General features: G+C 40.6%; 1 protein-coding gene across 1 annotated transcript in view; it reads right to left on the bottom strand.

Annotated features, from left to right (window-relative positions):
- Positions 1 to 22,330, bottom strand: part of kcnma1a (potassium large conductance calcium-activated channel, subfamily M, alpha member 1a) — a 151,784-nt gene that overhangs the window by 29,696 nt on the left and 99,758 nt on the right. Inside the window, 6 exon segments of the mRNA XM_079473229.1 lie at positions 13,839 to 13,915; positions 14,054 to 14,140; positions 18,775 to 18,843; positions 18,949 to 19,058; positions 20,687 to 20,842; positions 21,433 to 21,502. Coding sequence (XP_079329355.1) covers positions 13,839 to 13,915; positions 14,054 to 14,140; positions 18,775 to 18,843; positions 18,949 to 19,058; positions 20,687 to 20,842; positions 21,433 to 21,502 — 569 coding nt within the window.

Below are 22,330 nucleotides of genomic sequence, written 5' to 3'. Positions count from 1 at the left end.
ATACAGTACCATATACTGAATTTTGTACAGGTATGATTCTATCAAAGACATCACTAGAAAAATAAAATCCAAACACGAGAAACTAGTATGGCTCTGTTCGAAATTCACCAGCACAGCAAAATATTAGAGACAAATACTGCTAGCTCCAACAAAACACATATACGTGTACGGCTCTGATTTTCTTTTGGCATCTAATTGTACTAATGGAGCAAAATAAGAAAAAAGACCCTTTCTCTGTCTCACCAAATGCCAGCGTTTGACATTTACAATTACACTGTAGAGGAAGCAATGTGAGACAGTAATCAACTTAAAAAATATCACTACTGATAAGAAGGCGGAGCAGCGGCCCTTTGTTCAGTGTTATGGTTGTTGAGCGAGTGGCCGAAGCGCTCTCCTCTGCCCTTGCTCCTCCAAATTAGGCGGCGGAGATTTACGAGCTACAGCGATGCCCTTCAGTAAGAGGCTTAACAATGAAATAACTCCACCTGCAGCACGGCCATTTCAGCAAGTCTCTGCTTGTTCCAAATTACATTACGGCACTTTTACAACCTCAATCAAAATAGGATCAGCCCACCAAAGTGTGATTGCTGTTCCATACCACAGGGCAGCAATAGCCGCTGTATCACTGATCAAAACCATTGAGCTGGACATCTGTCTCCTCTGCTTCAGACGGACAACGGGATGATGCCAGCTTTACAGTGCAAACAGATACGAGACGGCAACAATAGATTTGTTTCTTGTCTTTCGTTTGCTCCTCTACGCTCACTTTGTATCCATGACAACAGGCGTACAGTCTGAGACCACGATGAAAAACCACGATGAAACTTAAACGCATTATGATATGAAATGAGGAAGAAATGTGATCATTATACAGAAATAAGATTACGCACTACAACTAGAAAATTTGTGATGTGATCTCTGGAATAGCCTTCCCGACGCTATTTGAGGGTCAGACACACACCCCCAATTTAAATCTAGATTAAGACACGTCATTCACAATAAACTACCGGGAGACTGCATTTATCAGATATTATTTACTAGAATAATTTAACCATGTACTATGCAGTGTTGAACCATTTTTGTGTTTTTCTTATTTTCTCCTGTAAAGCTGCCTTGGAACAATGCACATTGTGAAAAGCGCTATATAAATAAAATTGAATTGATACAATTTCCACTAACACAGTGTCTACACCGGACATGACCGGAGCGACACGACAAAAGACATTAGAAACGCATTAGAACCCATTTTAATTAAATATGTGGTCCACACTGGATGCGGCGTGACAAATCCATTAAGAACAAGCAGGTTGTCATGTCGCGTCCCGTGTAGACACGGTGTAAATCACACAAACTAACGTACAACTTAAAATAGTAAAGCACTTTATTATTTTTTATTCTGAGGCCCAATTCAACAATAAAAGGATTTTTTAATGAAATCATTTTCCCTAGTGGTCCCAGACTTCCGTCCCAACTCTAGAAAATAGTCAAGCTATCTACTCTGATACGTCTATACTCTAGTGCTAGTGTACAGAGAAAACATTAACCATAGCTGCTGTACATGTGCGCAGCAGTGACTGCAGGGACGCATCCAGGAGGAAGGGGATGTCTGTTGAAACACTGACTAACACGTCCTTAGGCTCCACCTACAGTGTGTGGTGAAGAGCACAAAGGGCGAGGTGACGGGGCGGTGGCAGTATTTGTCCGGGCAAGCTGTGGGCCCGGTTCAGACCGTCCAGGCTGAGGTGTGACTGTGAGGGCGGGGCCAGTAGGAGCAGACTTCCTTTGCGGTTATCAACGAGAGGTACGGCTGCGGGGCATTCCACAACCAGCAGCACACTGGGCACAGGCAAATTGTTGACCGGTTTGATTGAGCGGTTCTGAAAAGTGGGTCTATCTTCCTCCTTTACTGTCAATTGTGGAAGACAAAAAAATCGAGGGTTTGTTTGCAAGAAGTGATCTCAGAACGTTAAACCAAAAACCTTTTGTTTGTCTGGACCTGCTGTACATAAAGTACCTGGAATCAGGATGCACATTAGTGCATGAGTATATTATGACTACATTTATAATTTATCATTGAGTGGCATGAGAATCGAACAATAAATATTTAAGCATGAAAATACAAGTTGACATGATTTTCACTGCCGAGGCATTTATTTCCCTCTTCGATTACTATTCACAGACAGATCCACAAATCAGCACGCTACGACGGCGCCCACTTCACATTTGAATTATTTAAAATGACCCCTCGGTTTTATTAAACACTACTTAACCACAGGCACTTAAGGTGAAATGTTCAATATGACATTTACTTTTTCCATTGCTAATAAACATGAATTAATCAAAGCACTTTCTTCCCGCCTGCTCTGTGACACGACAGAACAAAGCAGGAACACACTTTTCCTAATAACGGTCACAGCGAATCAAGTCGCAGAGAAGGTAGCGGGGTCTCTTTACATTCCACCTACTAGCACACACTCTACATAATATAAACAAATCCCTACTCTCTTTTAAAAGACCTGTATAAAAACTTAAATGAAACCAGTGAAAATAAAAGCAATCTGGAGGAGTACGCTGTGTGCACGAGGGACCTGAAATGTTTCAGACCGTATGTTATCGAGCACACCGTCTGCCACTCGAGCCCTAAACCTCCAGCCTAATGCTATCTACATAAAGGCAAGAGGTTAACCAATATCTGGTGTAAGTGGAAAAGCAGTTTCCGCCCGCTCCCCAAACCTTGCTCGGAGCAATAAATAGACGGTTATTTCTGCCGTCAGCTGCCGCATAGATTTAAAGGCCGCCGCAGATAACTCCTGGATTCATCTGGCCCCTGTCAAACACGAGCAGCATTATATAGAGAACATGCGCTGTGGCACTTTCACTGTGGATTTACAGTAATCCAGACGGCAACTGTCCCTTTATGAAATGCAAATCCTGTGACGAGCCACAATTGTGCATTCTTATCAAGGCCATTGTTAAATTATAGAAATTCCATCTGCGGGAAAATGCGTTTTAAAACACGATTCAATTTTATGCCGGTGCTACATAAACATTTGGCATTTATGCCAAATGCAAAACTATTCCATCAAATTCTCTTCATATATTTTTGTAGTTGTAGAATATTTGTTTAACGCTTGTAATATTTTCCTTCTGCTGCATTCATATGGGTTTTTGCCCTCCAGATATTATAACATTTACACAGAACACTTAAGAAGCGTTTTTGTCTCTATACAACTACTCTATTAAATATGCAAATATGCGTGGTGGTTACATATCAAATGAAACTTAAAAGCAATAAGGAATAAAAGCTCTCTTAGAATTAGTCGGCGATTGATTTACCTAAAGCGCATTCAGCTTTGAACCGAACCCCAGACTGCCTCTGCGCTTCCATTTTCCCTGGAGTTGTAGCGCCATCTGCTGCTAAAGGCGTCACAGCACAAAAAAACATCTCTAAAACTCTACACATGTGCGCAATACTTCATAGCATTTCTAGCTCTTCAGTCATCTCCCGCAAGGACGCGGGCTCTTTATGCAACATCTGGATTTCATATGGATCCCTTTATTTGGCACCTGACCTTTCGCATGCACATGTTTAAAAGTGGAACAGCCCCTCTTGATGCATTTGACCAGGATCCAGTGCTGAGAAACTGTCATCACAGCCCCTCCCCAACCCCAGACAGCTGAGGACGGCAGCTTTTGTGCTGTAATACTAGCGGGGGCAAAATCAAAAGCAAAAAGCCGGGGCAGGCAGGTTACATGAGGCAGAATGAGGAAAACGGTACACTTACGTGATCGGAAATGTCTGTTAAACTTAAATTTGGCTGAGGAGAAGGCAGAGACCAATGAGAGGTTACGAAGAGGGAGAGAGAGAGAGAATGAGGGTGAGACAGATAGGCAGTACATCACACTCAACAAACGAGGACGGGGAGGAAGACAAATCAAATATAGTTAAAGGCCCTGAGGATGCCATGATGATGGTGGTTCCGGTGATGATACGAGCAGGAGATGAAGAAAGAAAAAAAATGATGGAGAGAGGCTACAAATCAGATGATTGGTGAGATGCTGGACGTAAATGAAGCGATGAATATCAAGCTGCATGTTCAGGGTTTCCACAGCACGGATCCATTTTAAGAGCCAAAGGTTGGATTCTGGTCTCATGCCCTGTGAATAACTGACTGTTCGACTCTAACAAGGATCATTATAAGTTGGGTTGGGGAGAAAGAGAACGCTTTGATAAGCATTTTATCCATGAAACTCAATTTCATCAAAACCGGTGAAAGCAGTCATGTTAGCAATCTAGAGGCTTAGGCAAATAGTTCAACAACAAATGACAGATTGTTCCCATTACGTTATGGCTTCAGCAAAATATAATGCTGCTGTCTGACCATTTTTAATTAGTAAATGTCCTGTCTATTGACCCTTTCGCCGAGCCCCACCTTTTATTTTCTGACCAATTTCACGCGAGCAACTGCTGTCGTCCAACATCAAAACAGACATTCTCATTTTAGTGTAATTCTCTTGCTTCTAAATGAGTCTCTGTACTGTGCTATCTTGATTCTGATTCACTATAGAATCTTGATTCTGGTTCATTATAGAATTGATTCTGGTTAACTATAGATTCATAATTCCGATTCACTATAAAATCTTAATTCTCGTTCACTGTAGATTCTTGATTCTGATTCAGTATATTGTACGATCTTGTTTCTTATTCACTGTAGAATGTAAATTCTGAATCAATGTAGATTTTTGATTCTGATTCACTGTAGAATCTCGATTCTTTATCAATGTAAAGTCTTGTTTCTGATAAATTTTAGTCTTTGATCCTCTTTCTCTGTTTGTAAACCCGTTTGTTTAATACCGATGGAACACATGCTTCACAAAATCTTTACTTCCGGCCTACAGAATAAAAGTCTTCATGAGTATGAATACTTTGTTAGGAATTCCCAGTTAACAAAATTCCCAGTTAACTTCAACCAGATTGTAAAGTTTATTTAAGCTAGCAACTGTAACAAAGAGGGTGGAGCTCATTGAGGTCTCAGTTTTATATGGATAGCAAACTCCTAGCACGGCATGCTGGAAGAATCATGGAATCATGATCACTATATGCAACAAAACAAACAACAATAATCACATATGTTGCACATTAAGCTAGTAACTGTCTTCAGACGTGGGATGTGTATTGCTCTGCACAGCATCCCCCTATTGCTGCAAAGTCTCATCTTTCGTTAGTACTGTATCTGATGCCATAAAGGTCACAGCAGAGGCCCAGGGCGAGGCAATGACACAAGTGCTCAAGCAGGGGCCCCGCACCGGTCCTGGCATATGTCGTTTGCGATCTACGGGCACAGGAAGAATCGGCCGACTCTTTGGCTAGCATCTGTCCAACACAGCGGAGGGGACGACCGGCCCTGCTCCTGCCTGGTGGTAAGGAACTGTCAGCCTGAGTTTCATGACACACCAGCTGAGCTGGGAAAATGAAAATGCAAACATAATTTTCGTGTCAGGCCGTATAAGAGCCGACAGTGCTGAGTTCCACCCTGCAAGGAGTGGACAAGACCCGATCCCTGGGCTGTGCCGCCCCACCCTGCCACGCTCGTCACATCCTTGACTGACTCCAAAACCAACCAGAGTGGGCAAAATAAGAGGAATAAAGAAGAAAAGAATATATCCTGAAGCCTCAACAAAAGGCCACGACTTCTCCCTTTCTTTCTCTCTTGGTACGACGGACAATTGTTGTTTACAAAACAAGAACATCTGGGATTGCCCTGCTGGAAGCTTCAATGTTAAGGCTCATAAGTTCATAACAGGAATAAATACCCTTTGCGAGGTGGAGCACCTAGAGAGTCTTTAAGGCCTGTGTAATGAGCGGGATAAGTCTCGGCAGGCGGAGCAAAGGGACTGTTATTGTCATTGTAAGTTAGAGCGGTGGCAGCTAACTCGTTCAGGATGTTTGCTCCCGAAAGCCTGCAGTGGCAGAGATAACAAACTCTTCTTAATAGTGTGCAGTGTACCAGAGCTTTAATGAGCGCTGCATTGCTCCCTACTCCTTGTCAACTTCTCTTTGGGCTTTAACTGTAGCCAAAAGCAAAAGCGACGTAGTGTCTGCCTCTCATGCATCTCATTTTCATACTAATAATTCTTTGTTTGGCTCTGGCAGAGAGCAGCTTTACCCGAGTGATGCATGCACCAAATCAGAACAAAAAGTGCACGAGGGCTGTTTGAGAAAGCGCCGATCAGGGAACATTACTTTTTTAAGACAGGCTGTGTTTACTGCCACGCGATTCATGCGTTCAGCAGAATTACTGCGTCCAGGGGAGTAGTATTTATTTCAGCAATAACTGAGCTCTACCATATCATGCTTAGTGCAGGGATACTTTGATACATATATGATTTCCGACTCATGTGGGGTGAGGAGTCGAAACATTCAATCGGTAGTATACTGTTGCTCGATTTATTTAAACAGCAGCAGAGGATGCTGGACTTAAAAAGACAAGCTTATGCTGATTCAGACCGATGTCCATCTACAAATCTACACTCTACACAAAATCAACAGTTGTTAAAAACAACACATTTTGTGTTAACACAATGCGTGTTAAAAGAAACACAATGTGTTAAATAAATAACACAAAACTGTGTTCATATTAACACATCAATTTGTGTTAGAGCGTTATTATGAGAATAGGAGTAGCAAAGTAGCCATAGCCATAAAATTATGAGAAGCAAAGTGATAGATTTTAAAATATAGTATTAAAATTATATTTCATAATACTGAAATGAACAATGTTAAATACCAAAATGATTGATATTGCATTATTTATATTATGGTTAATACTGCATACTGGCCAGTATTAAGTACATCAAGTTTATATTTAAAAAAATTGTTCTTTATACTATGCAGAATGTCTTTGTGTAAAAAACAGCTGGGTGTTTAAAGGCAGGGACAAACATTTTTGTTCAATTATTTTAGCCATATAGACTGTATTCAAGTCAGATTTATCATTCAGATAAGCTTTTTTGGCTGTGCACAGTCCTTTGTGACCAATATCAGATTCCAGTGTGAACTGGTCACCATCCTGAACTAAACCGCATTGCGCAAAACCCCCCAAAAACAAATTAGACTTCACACGAAACACACGGTCACACAAAAATGAACTTCATCGTATACACGAGGTGAATTAACATAAGGTTTCAGCTGCTTCAAACTTTTCTTTAAGAAGCATTGTCAACGCATATAAAAGCAGAGCAAATCAGAATAAAAAAAGTTTAGATTCTGTGTGGTTAGTGTTGTTCATACTGAAAAAAGACCCCAGATCTGAGCCTAAATTGGGCCACTTCGGAAACGCGTCTGTATTAGAGCATATCTTTGACATTCTATGAACCTTTATATTCAATATCAATTCAGCCCAAGATCATTGTTGACAAGAGACAAATCAAAGTCAGGTGCAAATGCTCTATCATTTTTCATCATACAGATTCGATACAAGGTGATGGGAGAACCAAATCAAACCCTGTCAAAACTTCAAAGTTTTACTGAAAACGTACATAGTTCTGTAAAACTGGGACTATGAATGAAACCCCCAAAACATGACGTCAGGAGAAGAGATCAGTAACTATGTAATGAGCAGTAACTGGTATCCAGGGATATCAGCATGAACCAAAACACAAGACACAAAGTCAACCTCATCACAGAGTTTGATGCTAATGTAAGCTGATGTGGCGAGCGGTCGGAAGGCATTTGCAGAGGAAACGCGATCGTCTGAACTGACCCCTTGCTTTTATAGTAGGTCACACGGCTGCCATTCCTAATTGACAGACGCTTTAGTATTTCACATCTGCTACGGCTTAATGAGAAGACCCCTGTTCAGCGCTGTTCTTTACGCTACTAACCGCTCCACTCATCTGACCTCATCCAACATTCTGAGTCACCACCATCTCAATTGAGTTCCTGTCAGAAGATCTCGTTTTAACTTCACCGTCGAGCCTGACAGTCCCACTGTGGTATACAAGGCATTAAATAAAGCACATTGACTTTTTCTCCCCTGATTGCTGGCTGAGAGAAAATCATGGAGGAGGATCAGATCCTGTGGAAAGGGGGAGAGTTTGATGTGTTCCTTCAATTGCAGACGTACCTCAGTAAATGAATCCTTTTTAGTAAAGGACGACATTTTACTTGGGCGGGTGGAAATGGTTGAGGCATTAATGGCTTGTGGTTGTAAAACATGATTGTCCAAGAACAGCGGAATAGACATTCCCAATATATAATTATTCTTTATAAACAGATCATCTCACTAAAGATCCCTTTCAATCACAATCTAGCATGTGCTATATGAAGTTATGTGACTGTTAAAGACTTGCATATGAAGTTTGGACTGCTATTCGCTTCCAAATAAATGAACAAGCGCAGTTAAAAGGGATCTTGACCAGTGAGATGGACGTTTGAGTCACATTCGCTCATTTATGCCATTTTAAAATGACCACATTCATCATTCTTTCTTTCGCCCATCTAAAGTACGGCATTACACATTGCGTTGTTGAAGACCGTAGGATTGAGGGTATCCAGGGGTTTTGAACCTGTAATTTGGGGAAAAAGAAGTTAGCAATTCAATTGCGTTTTTGTATCCTGAATGGTCTTCAAAGGTCAACATGAAAACATGTCAAAACATCATCAGTCCCAATGTACAAAATTAGCATAGATGGTTCTATTTAACAAATACGTGTACAACTGTCATGTAAAAATCTGAAACACCAAAACAGTGACTGAAAAGGTCACCAGGACTGCACAAGTGCTCCACTTACACAGCATGCGCCAACACAGCTCTACTGAACCTATTGCAGCACTAACACAAAGAAGCCACGTCACTGTAACTACCACCAAATCACCAAACAAATACAATATTATATAACTAATACTACCAATACACCAATAAGCCACAGTCACGGAAATAATGGAGGAACGAAACAGACACAACACAGAACATGAAACACAGCACATACACTCACCCACTCACTGACACAAACACGCATGTCACAGGTCACGGACACCGAACGGCATGTGGTTGGCGATCGAACTTACAGGCACGTAAAGTGGTTGAGCAATCATGAATAGAGACAGAAGAAAGTGGAAACGCCCTCTGAAGACTGTCCATGTTACTATGTACACTGCCTGACATGCACGAGCAGTCGCGCTCAGAGCGCCCGCAATCAAAACAACATGCCAGTTTCATTCGCTTGTAGACGGACATCTTGGCTACAGTCATGTGTTGGATGAGAGGAGAGGAAAGCAGCAGGTTAATGGCAAGGATCAAACAAGTCTGTCCAACCGGGGAAGCCTGAAGGTAACTTTTCAAACAGGAAAAAAGTGCAAAGCCTTAGTAGCGAGCTGTGACAGGCTTGACCCTCAGATGGAACACTGCGTTCCCGTTAAATGCGTACCAATTGATGGTGAGCGCTGTAACGATGCAAATCTTTTCCGAAATGTGCTAGAAGAATAGAATAGAGGGTTTGTTGCGACAGGAAGCAGTCATCTCATAAGGGTCAAGCCATGCCCTAAGGCTGATCATGTCATAAAAGGTCAAAAGGTCAGGTATGACAATATGATCAGGGGGTGGGGCAAGGACATTCGGGCAAAAAGGAATGGGTGAATGTGTGTTCAGCAGCAAAACCTCTTCGGATAACATCCTCCGTGACTAGAGGAGAGAATCACGAAACTGTATCCCATCATGCAGCAACGGGTTATCGGGATCACATCGTGCTGCATTCAATTCTCGGTCAATCTCGAAGGGGCCGTTTACTCAAGACTCATGTATGTCTGTTACTTGAAACGCTTTTTCTGTAAACATGCGCTACATCTCATAAGTGTTCTGCACTTTGCTCCGTTTCTTGCCCGTGTTAAATGCAAAAATGTGTCTTGTGTAAAAGGCCTCACTTTGCGCAATACTGGGCTCCGGTATGGGATATGGAAAATTCCAGATGTGGTAACATGCCAAACACTTATTTCTTCAATCCAAGATTAGAAGTTTTGTGTTCTTGAACACATGCTTTGCACTCGACTCGCATATGTGCGTGGCTATGTGTATGGAAGTATACGTACGCATGCTTTTTTCCTCATGGCCGCTGGGCTAAGAGACGACTAAAAACAGTCCTTCGTGTGCATTCTCCCAGCGCCACCTTGCTAGCGGACCGTAATCAAGTCTGGCACCCTGAAGAGTACAAACAATCCAAGGGGAAAAGTCTGCTTTTGACTTCCAACTGAGGTTATGAGCCTGAATTAAGAGGCCAATTTCAGTTGTATGCTGGAGAGATAATATGCTAAACGACTTGGCCTTTAGAGCAATAACCTCAGGGACTGTTATTCTTATAGAACCATGCATAATAGCTGAAATTAAGGAGAACAGGCATGCGGAGGGAGGAGGCGACCGTGGTCGTTTGCATTAATTGGGAGTCCGGTCAATGCGAATACATGCAGCGGCAGGGCTTTTACTTCGATTCATGCTGAAATCTGTCGCTTCAGAGTTTAAGGGCTGACATTCATTTGAGAACAGAGAATGTGGTAATGTTAGTCAGTGAGACATAGAGGGCGGAATAGACACAAGACAACATGATGATGCGAGTGGCTGAACGTGACTAAACAGAGAGGCTAAAGACTGAAGCCTCTTTACCAGAACAATCCGATTTAGCAAGAATGCCATCAGCAACCCCTGTGTGTCTGTCCTCATCCTATGGTTTCCCACAATTCTTAGCGAACTACAACACAATGGCTGTGTCCAAAACCTAAGGTAGCTGCCAGGCACAGTTTCGTGTTAGTAAAGACTTCAAATGCAGCGTAATAGATCAGCTTTTAAAACAAATGACGTCCTTCTGAAACCTCGGATGTCCAAAAAGGTTTTCAGGAAATGGACTGTTATCTTGAAATGATTTAATACTGTGTTGTCAAAGCTGACAAGCACTTTTAAATACTTTTTATTGGTTACATATTTACAAAACCCAGTGACAAACATAAAAGGTGACTTATAAAACTTAAAAAAATTCACAAAATATGGAGAGGATTCAGAAGGACACCAGTGAAATTCAATTGTGTTTGGAGATGACAAAGCTTTCAGACACGGCCACTATAATGCACATAAACAATGGGTACGGACTCATATTTTCTACAAAAGTATACATTAATACTTCTTTTACATGCTAATAAAATGCTGAAAAATGAAAACAAGAGTGATATTTTATACAGTAAAGCCCAGGCCAATAGTGAATGCTTAAACAAGATTCTGTACCTACAATATAATACTCAATCATCCACTTCAATAAATATAAACCAATTTAAAGCAAATATGTACATAAAGAAACCGATGAGTCAAGAGAGAAAACTGTACCCTTCACATCTACTGACAGCAGTCTTGCTAAATAGGTTCACGAGGACCTCAGTGTTCCCCTTCTGTTTCATTCTCATTTCTAGAACTAGCGTGGCATCTAGTGGCCACATTCTGTACAGCATCTACATCAGTACCACCACGACTCAGATGTCAGGAGATGTACCTATCAGTGAGGGCTGCGAGTAAAAAAGGGCACAACTACTGAAGAGAATTGAAATGCAGAAGTGGAACATTTCAATTCTGAGGATGGTTTTGGTGTTGCGCAGAGAAGCTGGGCGGGGGCCGCGCGGTGCAAACAAAGGGGAGGCTGTAGGCAAGAGGGGGCCCAGATTGTTTTGATTGTGTTTTGGAGACGATGCTCGTTTGAATCTTCGAATTTGAAAAACTTCCCACAAAACTCTTTCCGCTTTCTGGAAATACAGCAGCGTACGAAATTGTCCCTGGCAGCGAGAGGACCGATTCGAGCGGCTTCAACATCCCTCCCCACTTGGTCTTCTGGAAACCCGTGACTAATAGTAGCAATATCAATCCCCCTGTTTGACATTTGTGATTGTCTTGACAGTCATCTTGGTTTTTGTTTAGTATCAGGAGGGTCACAAAACCTTTGAAATAAATCTCAGATTTCAAGTATCAGGCGCTGTCAATATATACTTGGGAGAAACTGCGCTATTGGAAAGCTTTGATCACCGACCCCTTTGGTTTGGAAGGAAGATTTCGGTGACTTCACAGTAGTAAATTCTGCTGTATTATTGTTTTGGGCCGAGGACGGTGAAGAGATGAGAGGATGCAGCAGCTAGACTGATACATGCAACATAGATATATACAGTAAAGATATGTATATAAAACTATTGGAAGGGTGAGACAGTCAAGACTGTTCTCTGGGCCACAGGAAACCAGTTTTTACTCACAATATGTCACTACCAGTGAGCGGTTTAAATAAAGAGGTGGTATTCCAAGGCAGCAGGGAAGGAAATACATCAGAAAGTATGTCAATGATCATAAAGGGGGTGAAAAAGCAAACTTTCAAAACGGCAAAGCAAACCCCATAGTCATCTTTTAGCTGTAAAACAGTGTTAGGAGGAAATGCATCAAAACGTCAAAAACATGGCTGCAAGTAAAACGTTTTGTTGAGTGTTTAATATATTTTCAAACAATGAAATGAAAGTTTAAAAAAGAAAAGGCTGCGCAAAGAAAGGTCACTGGGAATAAATCTGAATTATTCATCTTGTGGCTAACTGGTTTAGACAAATGCTCATGTAGGTCATGTAATAACTATGCATCATTCTAACATTAATGTTAATGTGCTCTCGACTCAACATAAGTATTGCTCCATTTACTCGGCCAACAAATATTTTCAAGTGTTCACGCTGTATAACTGCAGAAGGAATACAAATTCTAAATCTCCCAATCGCTGGAGCTGCTCTGAAAGTGGACGGCACTCTGAGCTATTAATCTCTCTTCTACTTCACTGACTTCCTGTCATAAAGCGTTTGTAGCGGGCCGAGGCAGCGGAACATGACAGCGGCACGTCCGAACGGCACTAGCGCCGGCCGTTGTGGGTAAACAGGGTGGATATGATTGGTAAAATGATCCGGGGCCAGGAGTGCGTTCGCAGTGTGTCTGGCGCGGGCGGGCCAGGCAGCTTTTGCCTTTTGTTTTTCCACCTGACTGGTGACATTAGCTCCGCCCGTGTCGCGCTGAAGCTGGCTCGAGTTGACAGCCTTCTTCTTCAGCCCTGCTAATCACGTCATTCTCTCTCTACATCTCTTTCTTTCTCCGCCATTAGCCGATGACTGCCTTTCCTCTAGAGTCGCTCTCTATTCACCTTGTCATCTTTTTCCTCTTCTAGGCCTCCCTTTTGAAGCTAGGGGTTTTTCTGTCGTTTTACAGTGTCAGTAAGGCAACACGGATATTCTTTGAACATTCTAGAAATGGGTTTTTCTCAAGTTCAGGTCAACCCTAAACGCATAGATTTCATACACACTTTGTATCGTAATTTTAGCATTTGGTGTAAATCTCTGGTTTTTGCCAATTGTTTCTAAATATATTTTTTATTACTGTTCAATAATCTCACTATAATCTCACTGCGGCACTTTATTTGTATAATAAATTGTAGTATTGTTTACTCACTAAATTTTTTTTTATACTAAGTTGTTTTAACTGTAGTAAGTCTAAATGTCCTCGTGCCATTCCTTTTGCAGGACAGTGACAAACAAAGTGACTGATACAGCACTTTATTGACACAGACAAAAAGCTTTGCATGGACAGGAACTTCCTTTTGGGGTGTTTTGGGGTGTGTTTTTTTTATAAAGAACTGCTAAACTGCTGTCATCATTATATTAAATGAAATGTAAAATCTCATGGATCAAAAAAACTATATCGATATAAAACAATATCCCACTAAATAATAAGGGTTGGCAAACTGTTTTGTTCAGAGAGTACTTAAAGGTGAGGGTGGTCGGGTTTACTTACTTCTCTTGCAGCCACACTTTTTTATCCTTTTGGGATCTGTGATGTCATCATGACAAGCTTTGCAGTAGAAAAAAGCTCTGAAAAGAGACAAAATTTGATATTCCCCTTCACATTTCACAGCTTTCATTTGTATTTAAAGGTGAAAAGTAAACAAGCTGCGTGACAAACTCAGGAGGACAGAAATCGTAATTCTGATGGATTGTGGACACCATTACCTTTTCACCTCTTTGGCATCGCTGGCGATAAAGAATCCCAGCGTCCCCTCCTGCATCTTGACGTGATTTCCCGGGTTGATCAGAATGCTGTTTAGTGAGAAACAGGGTCGTTCTCATTAACGTGAAGAAAATCAATCTTGCACATTCAAACGCTCTAATCAAGAGGAATGGTACACGTTTTTGACCTTGTTAAGACGACTGATGAGCAAACATGGAAATACTGCTTTCTGAATTTCGGAAATGAAAATGAAGCTGCGGGGACACTGTTGGCGTTTCTAAAATACTATCTGGGTTTTTTTTAACTATTTTTTCACACAAAAAGTACAGCACGCCAATTTTAAATTTCTCATGATGGTCTCTGTAGACTGAATCGTCCATGTGGTGGAAGAATTAAAATTGGGAGGGTAACAGAGTTTGGCATTGAAAAACAGATGATGTGAGGTCTATCTCCAAACAATAGTGCAGTTTGTCTCCTGCTTTACTGTAGCAGATTGAAAGGGAATGACCAGCCCACCAAGAATTCAGGATTCATTCTGAGGTTTCAGAATAGCCGGTAGCTGCACTACTAAGCCAATACATACAAAATGGCCTTCAATTCAGAGTTGAAACCCATTTAAGTAATAAGTATTACAGTCAGCTTTAGACAGGGCAGCCAAAGTCTAAAGAGAGTACATGTCAAAAACATCATTGCATTACACATGCATTTGAAATTAAAACAGCTGATTTAGTGCAACTAATTCTTAATTCTTAACTTCACAAATCCAGCTGCTTCTGCAACAGAAAACTGTAAAAAAATACAGCAGCTTGAGGTTTTTTTAGACCCATTACTGTAATTTGACACATCTTCTTAATGTTTAAAATTTTAAATCCTGTAAAAACTGTAATTTTATGGCAGCTGGGACAGCAGTAAAGTTCTGTAAAATAGAAATGTTCCGCATAAAGTTACAGGTTTTTCTGAAAGATGCCAGTGAAATTACTTTTACTACAAAATTATATTTTAATTATATGTTTTTCATAAAGCATTGGAGTCTTTTACCGTAATACAGAGTTTTTAAAAAAGTCAAATGTGAAAATTCTGTAAAAATAAATTTGATTACAGTGAATAGATCTCAAGAAACATTGCATTAAAAATGCAGCACTCATGTCATAAGATTAAAAAAACACGTCTGACTATGTAAATTATAAGAAGTTAAAAAATGTAACTGAACATGAGTGAACATGTACCCTTCTCTAAGGTTTGGCTGCTAGGGTGACGGTCAAACCTAAGCTAGCCCTCTTGATATCTCAGTGAGACCCCCCTTGGTGGGCAGGGAATATTATGCTAATGATATCAAGATGAAATTGAGTGTTGGTTGGTTTGTAAGTTGGTTTGGTTGGTTGGTTCAAGAGTGTGAACAGAGTCACTCCTGAAGCACTGTATCATTCCCCATTAATTAGACACAGACGGGACGACACAACACAGCCATTTATGGTTGCCTGTTGTTAGGAATCATCAATGAATTGAGTGGCAACTGCAACACTTGACAGATATCCAGCTTGGTTTAAGTGCAAGACCGGGGAGCCCAGAAGAAAGAGAAAGCTATAAAATACAAATGACAATAAAGCCACATTGAAGACAACCCACTATTCGATATATTCATGAAGGCAGACTATAGGTGGTATCTCAAACATATATGACGTTTAAAGTTTGTAATATCTATGGAAACCCTTTCCTCTGGGCTCAACAAATAACCACTTTATCAGAAATGAAGACCAAAAAAGGGGGATTTAATCCATCATAAAGCAAATGTTGGCTGGTCGGCTAATGAAAATGTCAAGAGCAGTCCGTCTTTCTTGAAATCTCCGTGCAGGGATCATTATCACAGAGCTTTACATCTGATTAAATGGCCCCTTCAGTAAGATGCAGTACATTTAGCATGCTGTTTAGAAGATGAACACAAACTGACTTGTTAACCGACACACACACACACACACTGCTCCCCAAAACTGAGATTTTCACACAGTTAAGCACAAAATCTGAAAGAGGCCGCATGCAACAGGGCTAATAACAGACCGATTGCATTGCGTCGAGTCAGATCAAACCTCACATTATGGGAAACAAAGCAAGCAACACACGTCACGCGACAAGAGTGTCTGGGCATGCAGTTATCAAGGGCACATCTAAGAGAGAGTGGCACGTAGATGCAAACTGTTGCAGTAACTTCTGTGCAGTTGGATTGTTGTATAGAACACCAAACTGACAGGAAGTGACCTCACTTCATAAACATCTACTCAGAGACGCACAAGCATTTGAGAACATGATGAACGACAAAAAACGACAGACAAACCTGTCATTCATACAAAACCAATGTATCACATTTATATACAAATACAACTCACGCTCACTCCTACACACACAGTGACAGACATACCGTACACAAAGACACACAAACGCGACACGTTGTTAAGAGTGGTAATGACAGAAAAGGCACAGATGGTTGCCATGAATAGTGTGGCATTGATTAACCCATCGTTTTTTAAGACTGCCGAGTCAAACTTGCCATAGTGTGGTGCGTTAGTCTTGAATGGAGAAACACTAATATTTACATGATATAGAAATCACTGAATACGGTTTTAATAAACTGTAAAGGTTCCTATTAGGGCACTTCCCAAAATGCTCTTGGCAATGAGCAATAAGTGAGAAAAACATGAAGTACTGTTTGCATGGATAGCTGAAAAACACAGGGGCAGAAATGATTCGCAGCTGATGGATACTGAAAAATACACAGACGGGGGGAAACGAAACAAGAAGTCAGGAAAAAAACGCCAGTGATACACATGGAGTGGATTAACGCTGTGTTGATAATGTGAACAGTACAGACAAGGAAACGAGTGAATCGTGAACAATATCAACTATTCTCTCTGCCTGCAAAGAAGTTAGTGCATTTATCACAAAGATCACAATTAGAAAGATAGCGAGAGATTTTGGCCACGTTTGAGGGGGGTGGTTTCGCCCACAGATGATCTAAAGTGTAGAGGGGTGAGATAATGAAGAGGGCGTACCGCTTTCTGCTTCTGCAAACAACAAGAAAACATTAGAAATCAAAACAGACTGAAAAAGGAGGCGAAGTGACAGTCATTTCTGAAACTGCACATTAAGATCAGAAATTTCCGAAAAACGTAATTCGCTGTGAACGACAAAAGTAGAGGGCAAAACAGTCACCGTAAAATACTCTTCACATCTGCAATGCTAGGAAAAATGATCCCAAATGAATCTCAAACTGTAAACTTAAAGAAAATCCCGGTACATTAAATTGAGAGTTACACTTAAGGATAATGCTGTGCTGTGGTTATGTGTGGTACGGCAAAGCTATTAACAACATTTTAAAGCAATCCATTGGAAAGTAATTAAAGTCTATGAGCTGTATCATAACAAGAGTCAGGGTTAAAAATAACTTTTACTTTAGAGTCCATACGTGTGTTGGCACAAAAATAGTGGACATTTTATTTAATGTTGGGAAATAACATGGTACTGTGTTATTTTTTTAGCAGGCTGGTTATAGAAAACATTCAAAGCTATGTGATAACTATAATACAGACCTCTCTGGGAAACAAAAAGAAAACTTTCCAACTATCCACATTAAGAGTGGGCGGTACGACCAAAATTGCATATCCTCAGACAATTGTAGGTCATGGTAACAATTTACTTGATATTGATCATAATATTTTTTAATGCAACTGACGAATAGAACGATAATAATATATATTTTTTATTTACAATTTTTATTTACAACCAAAAAATTATTGGCATTTATTTGCTAAATAAATCGAAATGGAAAGACAGGTCAATATAACTAAAATATATATGTTTTCTTTGCAGTATTCAAGAACAGCGAACACTGCTTTTTCATGTTCATGTTTAGACTCAACTCTAATGTGATTTTTTATGTGAAAGTTTGTGTGTACGTTTTAATGTCATTTTGATAAAAAAAGTGCCAAGATGCAATGGATTTTTATTGCTAAACAACAACAACAACAACTTAATCTTCATTGCGACTTATTTTGGCACACATTACACGCCATATGTTCACATTCCTCCATGTTTTCAAATCAGTCTTGTCCACTTATAGCAGAATGAACAGAGCTGTCTACCCCTGTATATACATCATACCGGCCAAGGATTTGAGCAATACAAAATAGCATTGCTGCATATCGTGATTATGTAGGTGATCCACAGTACCAGTGCCATCGTATTGTGAACAGGAAATGCATTAGTAAGAGTTGGAGTGCACATAAACATTGGAACACAGGTTGTGGATATGGGAAGGGGTGGTGGGATTTGGCAAAAGTCAAAGTTACTGAGACAGAGTACTTCATGTTATTAGTTCTAATGGGTCGCTTAACAAAATGCCACAGGAGTGCTATTGATAGAAGGCTCTTATCTCCAAGAGTAAAGCCGTCATCAATGAAGCACAGAGATTCTGGGCAGATGTCATGTGACTCTTCAAGACACTGATCGTCATCTGTGATGCTGTGACCTTCATCCATCATTTTGGATCTCAATGAGAAACCAGATTTGGTTCTATGTAGTTTTTAGGACAAACCTGTCAGCCTTTTCTTACGTTAAATAGGACAACTGTACCATAGCGTGTGTGTGTGTGTGTAGGACCAATGAGGAACACAACTGCTTTGCCCCTCTTTGGTCAGTTCAATGTGCCATGATTAACCAAAATGGGACAAACCTGCTTTCCCTCTGCTCCGACTTGTATTCAATTGCGATCAACAGCAACTTCAGCTTCACATAGCACAGCCTGTGACAGAAAGGCAACAGAAATAACTGGCAAGTGCTACAAAAGTCATTCAGCAATTGATGTTTATATAGATAAGTGTAACTAATCGCTGCTTTGGATACTTACTCACAAATTGCAGGAAATGAAAGCCCCACAAAGGCATTGGACAGGTATTCAGTGTACATTTCATTAGACACTCCCTCCAGATAATACTTCTGCCATGTGTCCTCCTCGATCTGCAGTGCAAAGACACTTTAAATCAGTTACACATCGCCATGGACCTTAGTCAGCATAGATGTCAAACTTATTTGATGAACTTATTTGATGACATGAGGCCGTAGGAGATGCTGGTACGGTCTGTATAATACTGTATCCTACATCTCTCAGGACCCGGGGCTAAGGATAAGAAGCGGGACTATTAGCAAAGAGCCCTTCCATCTCACCTAGACAAAACCTGTCAGACAGTCAAGAGAGATTCTCTCAAAGCCAGGCCCGACTCTCTTCCCTGCGTCCACACTAAGAGCACTTGCATTCTGGGCAGGCCTCTTTTAGGGCTGCACTAATAGGTGGAGTTTTGTAATTTAGTCCTGAAAAGAGATGGAAGCCTTTTGCCGTAGGCTCTTTAAATTACCCTGCGTAATGTTTTCTGTCTGTCAGAGCTGATGTAAGTGTTACGGGCGTTCTTTCACACCGACTGAACAATAATTTCCACATATCCCTCCAGAGAACCCTTCACTAATCCTTTCTGCTTAATGCTTTTTCACACCTGAAGTGGCCAAACCAAAGATATGAGTTATTTATGGCAAACAGTACAAAACAGAAAATGAACTTCGGAAAGATATATAATGGCTTTAATGAATTTCGTCATCCTAAATGCACTCTCAAATCAGCCATGCTGCAGTCTTTAACTCCTCAAACCCACTCCTTGAACAAAATGCTCCACCAGTTAAGATACAGGATTTTTATTTCTTATTTATTCTTTTTATTTTGGGGTGAAATATAATTTATAAGTTTCAAAAGGTGACCTGATCGCACATTTTTAACAAAATTCAAGCAGAAAATGCAAATGGTGTAAGTGTCGCCATGCTATGCATGGGTGGCATGGGAGGTCCTTGCTTTAATTCCTCCGTGTTTTTATGAGAAGAATGATGTGCCCTGCAGATGTTTCCACACATACCACATTTAAGCAGTCATTATAAAGCCATTCCTCAGTTCTGTATGACATGAGAATCTTGGTCTCGACATTGAAAGCTTGCACAGCCTTCTAAAAAGAAATATCAAAGAAAGCAATACAGCTCCTCGTGGATTTGACAATAAGTTTTACAATCTCTGTGAAATATTTCAGTCTGACCTCTCCCTCTTGATCTCTCCTCTTCTTTCCCAAACAAGTCCATCCAAATCTGAACCACCTGATAATAACCCCCACATCTTCCTGCATCCCTGACTGCCTTTATGGCCTCAGACGGTTTAATCTAGTGTTTTCTCATGTATGACTTTCAAGCAGTCTGGTTCGTTTGGACGATAAATAAAGATGGCTCTGGGATGTCGTTCATTGACTCTAAAACAGACACATGGTTCGCATTTCCCCGCTGCATCAGCACGCAGGAGAACAGTAAATTTTGCATGAGGAAAAAACACTAATTTACATCCCCACTTCCGCCATGCCATTGACTCATATAAATGACCTCATAATAGCAACTGTGCCGCTGTCCCGAGTGAGCCCTGAATGAGACCGGCGGCCTCAGAAGATGATTTACTCAATAACATAATGGCCGTTGGTGATTGAGCTGAAGAGGGAAAGGCTCGGGGAGGCTGATTGTGCTGGATGGATTTTATCAAAGCCGCAGGACGGGGCTGACGGTACCTTAATGTATGACCTCATTGAGAAGAGGTTGGCGAGCATGGTGGACAGGCCCTGTGCCAGGCAGCTCTGGGCAATGAAGCCCGCCTTCAGCTCGGCCAGGCAGATCGCATCATCGCCCTCCTTCCAGTTCCAGCTGGGAATGTTTAGCAGATGGGCCTACGGATACACGGGACAGCACGATGGGGGGTTAAACTCGACCCATGCTGGGATGTCTAACATGCGTATTAATGAAAAACAAGATTCCGCTTTCATTTACAAATATTTCAAAAATGAGTTTTCCATCATGACATACATAGATTATTTGTCGTTTTTAATAAATCTTGTTTGATCGCATAACATGTCATGCAAATCATATAACGGCCGCATGTGGCTATTTAAGAAGTTGTTGCTAGAGCAGAATTGATGTGTAGTAAGGCAGTCTGCTCCAGCAGTTGATATTTAATTGCTCTTGAGTGAACCGTCCCATGAACAAAACACATCCATCAAGTTATTAAGGGCATCATTTATCTTCTGCTTACAGCCCTCACTGACGAATACAAAGCCACATGTATGTCGCTGTTAATAGAGATAAACTTTGAAGAACAAAATACAGTCGTCGTAATGTGCATTGCGAATACATTAAAATATGTTTGTAGACATGGACAGCAGAATCAAATAGTTTGATCTTGAGCTTGTCACTGCCACATTGCACCAAATATAAAAGTTATTTGTAGATCATATCTTTTTTTATGGCATGCTTTTCTTACCTTGTTGTGGTACTGCAACATCTGAGTGATAATTCTGATCTTCGGGTGGTAGTTCTTGATCGATATGACTCTGTAAAAAAACAAACACATGAATGCAACATTAAAGGCCACTGAAAATCTACATAGTAGCGGTTTTGAAAGCCTTTTTAAAATAGTTATTTGTTATTAATGCAACTTTCATTAAATAAAGTTAACTCGCATTAAATTAAATGATTTAAGACAGCAGCTTAAAATGAACCACTAAATAGCTATTTGGGCACTGGACTTTATTCTCCTTACACACTTAAAATCACCTTGGCAAAAAGGTGGAGGTGGAGCAAGCTTTAAAAAATAAAAAGAGTTATGCAGACATTTTCTCTCTATTTGAACAACAAGCACTGATGCACAATAAGACCTATGGAGTATATTGTGCACATTCAAATATAAGTAAATAGGGTCCAGTTTTGATTTTATGGGTTGCCGCTCTAGATGTATGACTTTTGCTTAACCTCCAGGTCTTTTCCTGTGTTCAAAATACTGTAACTCACTTTAAGTTGTTAAGCAACCATCTGCTTTATGAATAAAAATGAATTAACATTTAATTTCAATAGGAAAGAAAGCGATATGAAGTGGAATGCATTCACTCGCACCATTCCTCATGAAATCCGGTCTAACGTTCTCTCTGGTCTCGTAACAGATGTGTAGAATTGATCTTCATATTACGCTGCTTTTTAACACATTAGTTGTTGAGAGGAGGGTTCAAAAGAGCCCTCAGTGCCTGAAATTAATATTTCACTTTCCAAACAGAGGTAGGTGCTATACTGTGGCTATACTGTGGCAATATTAGCTGAAATTCCATCTGGGTCTTTTCATCTGTGTCCAGATATAACATGTGTGAATGTGAGTATTGTGATGACCC

Source organism: Barbatula barbatula (assembly GCF_947034865.1).
Source record: "Barbatula barbatula genome assembly, chromosome: 14".
NCBI classification, from domain to species: Eukaryota; Metazoa; Chordata; class Actinopteri; order Cypriniformes; family Nemacheilidae; genus Barbatula; species Barbatula barbatula.
The sequence above is the reverse complement of the archived record's forward strand: the minus strand, read 5'-3'. Positions and strand labels throughout refer to the sequence as shown.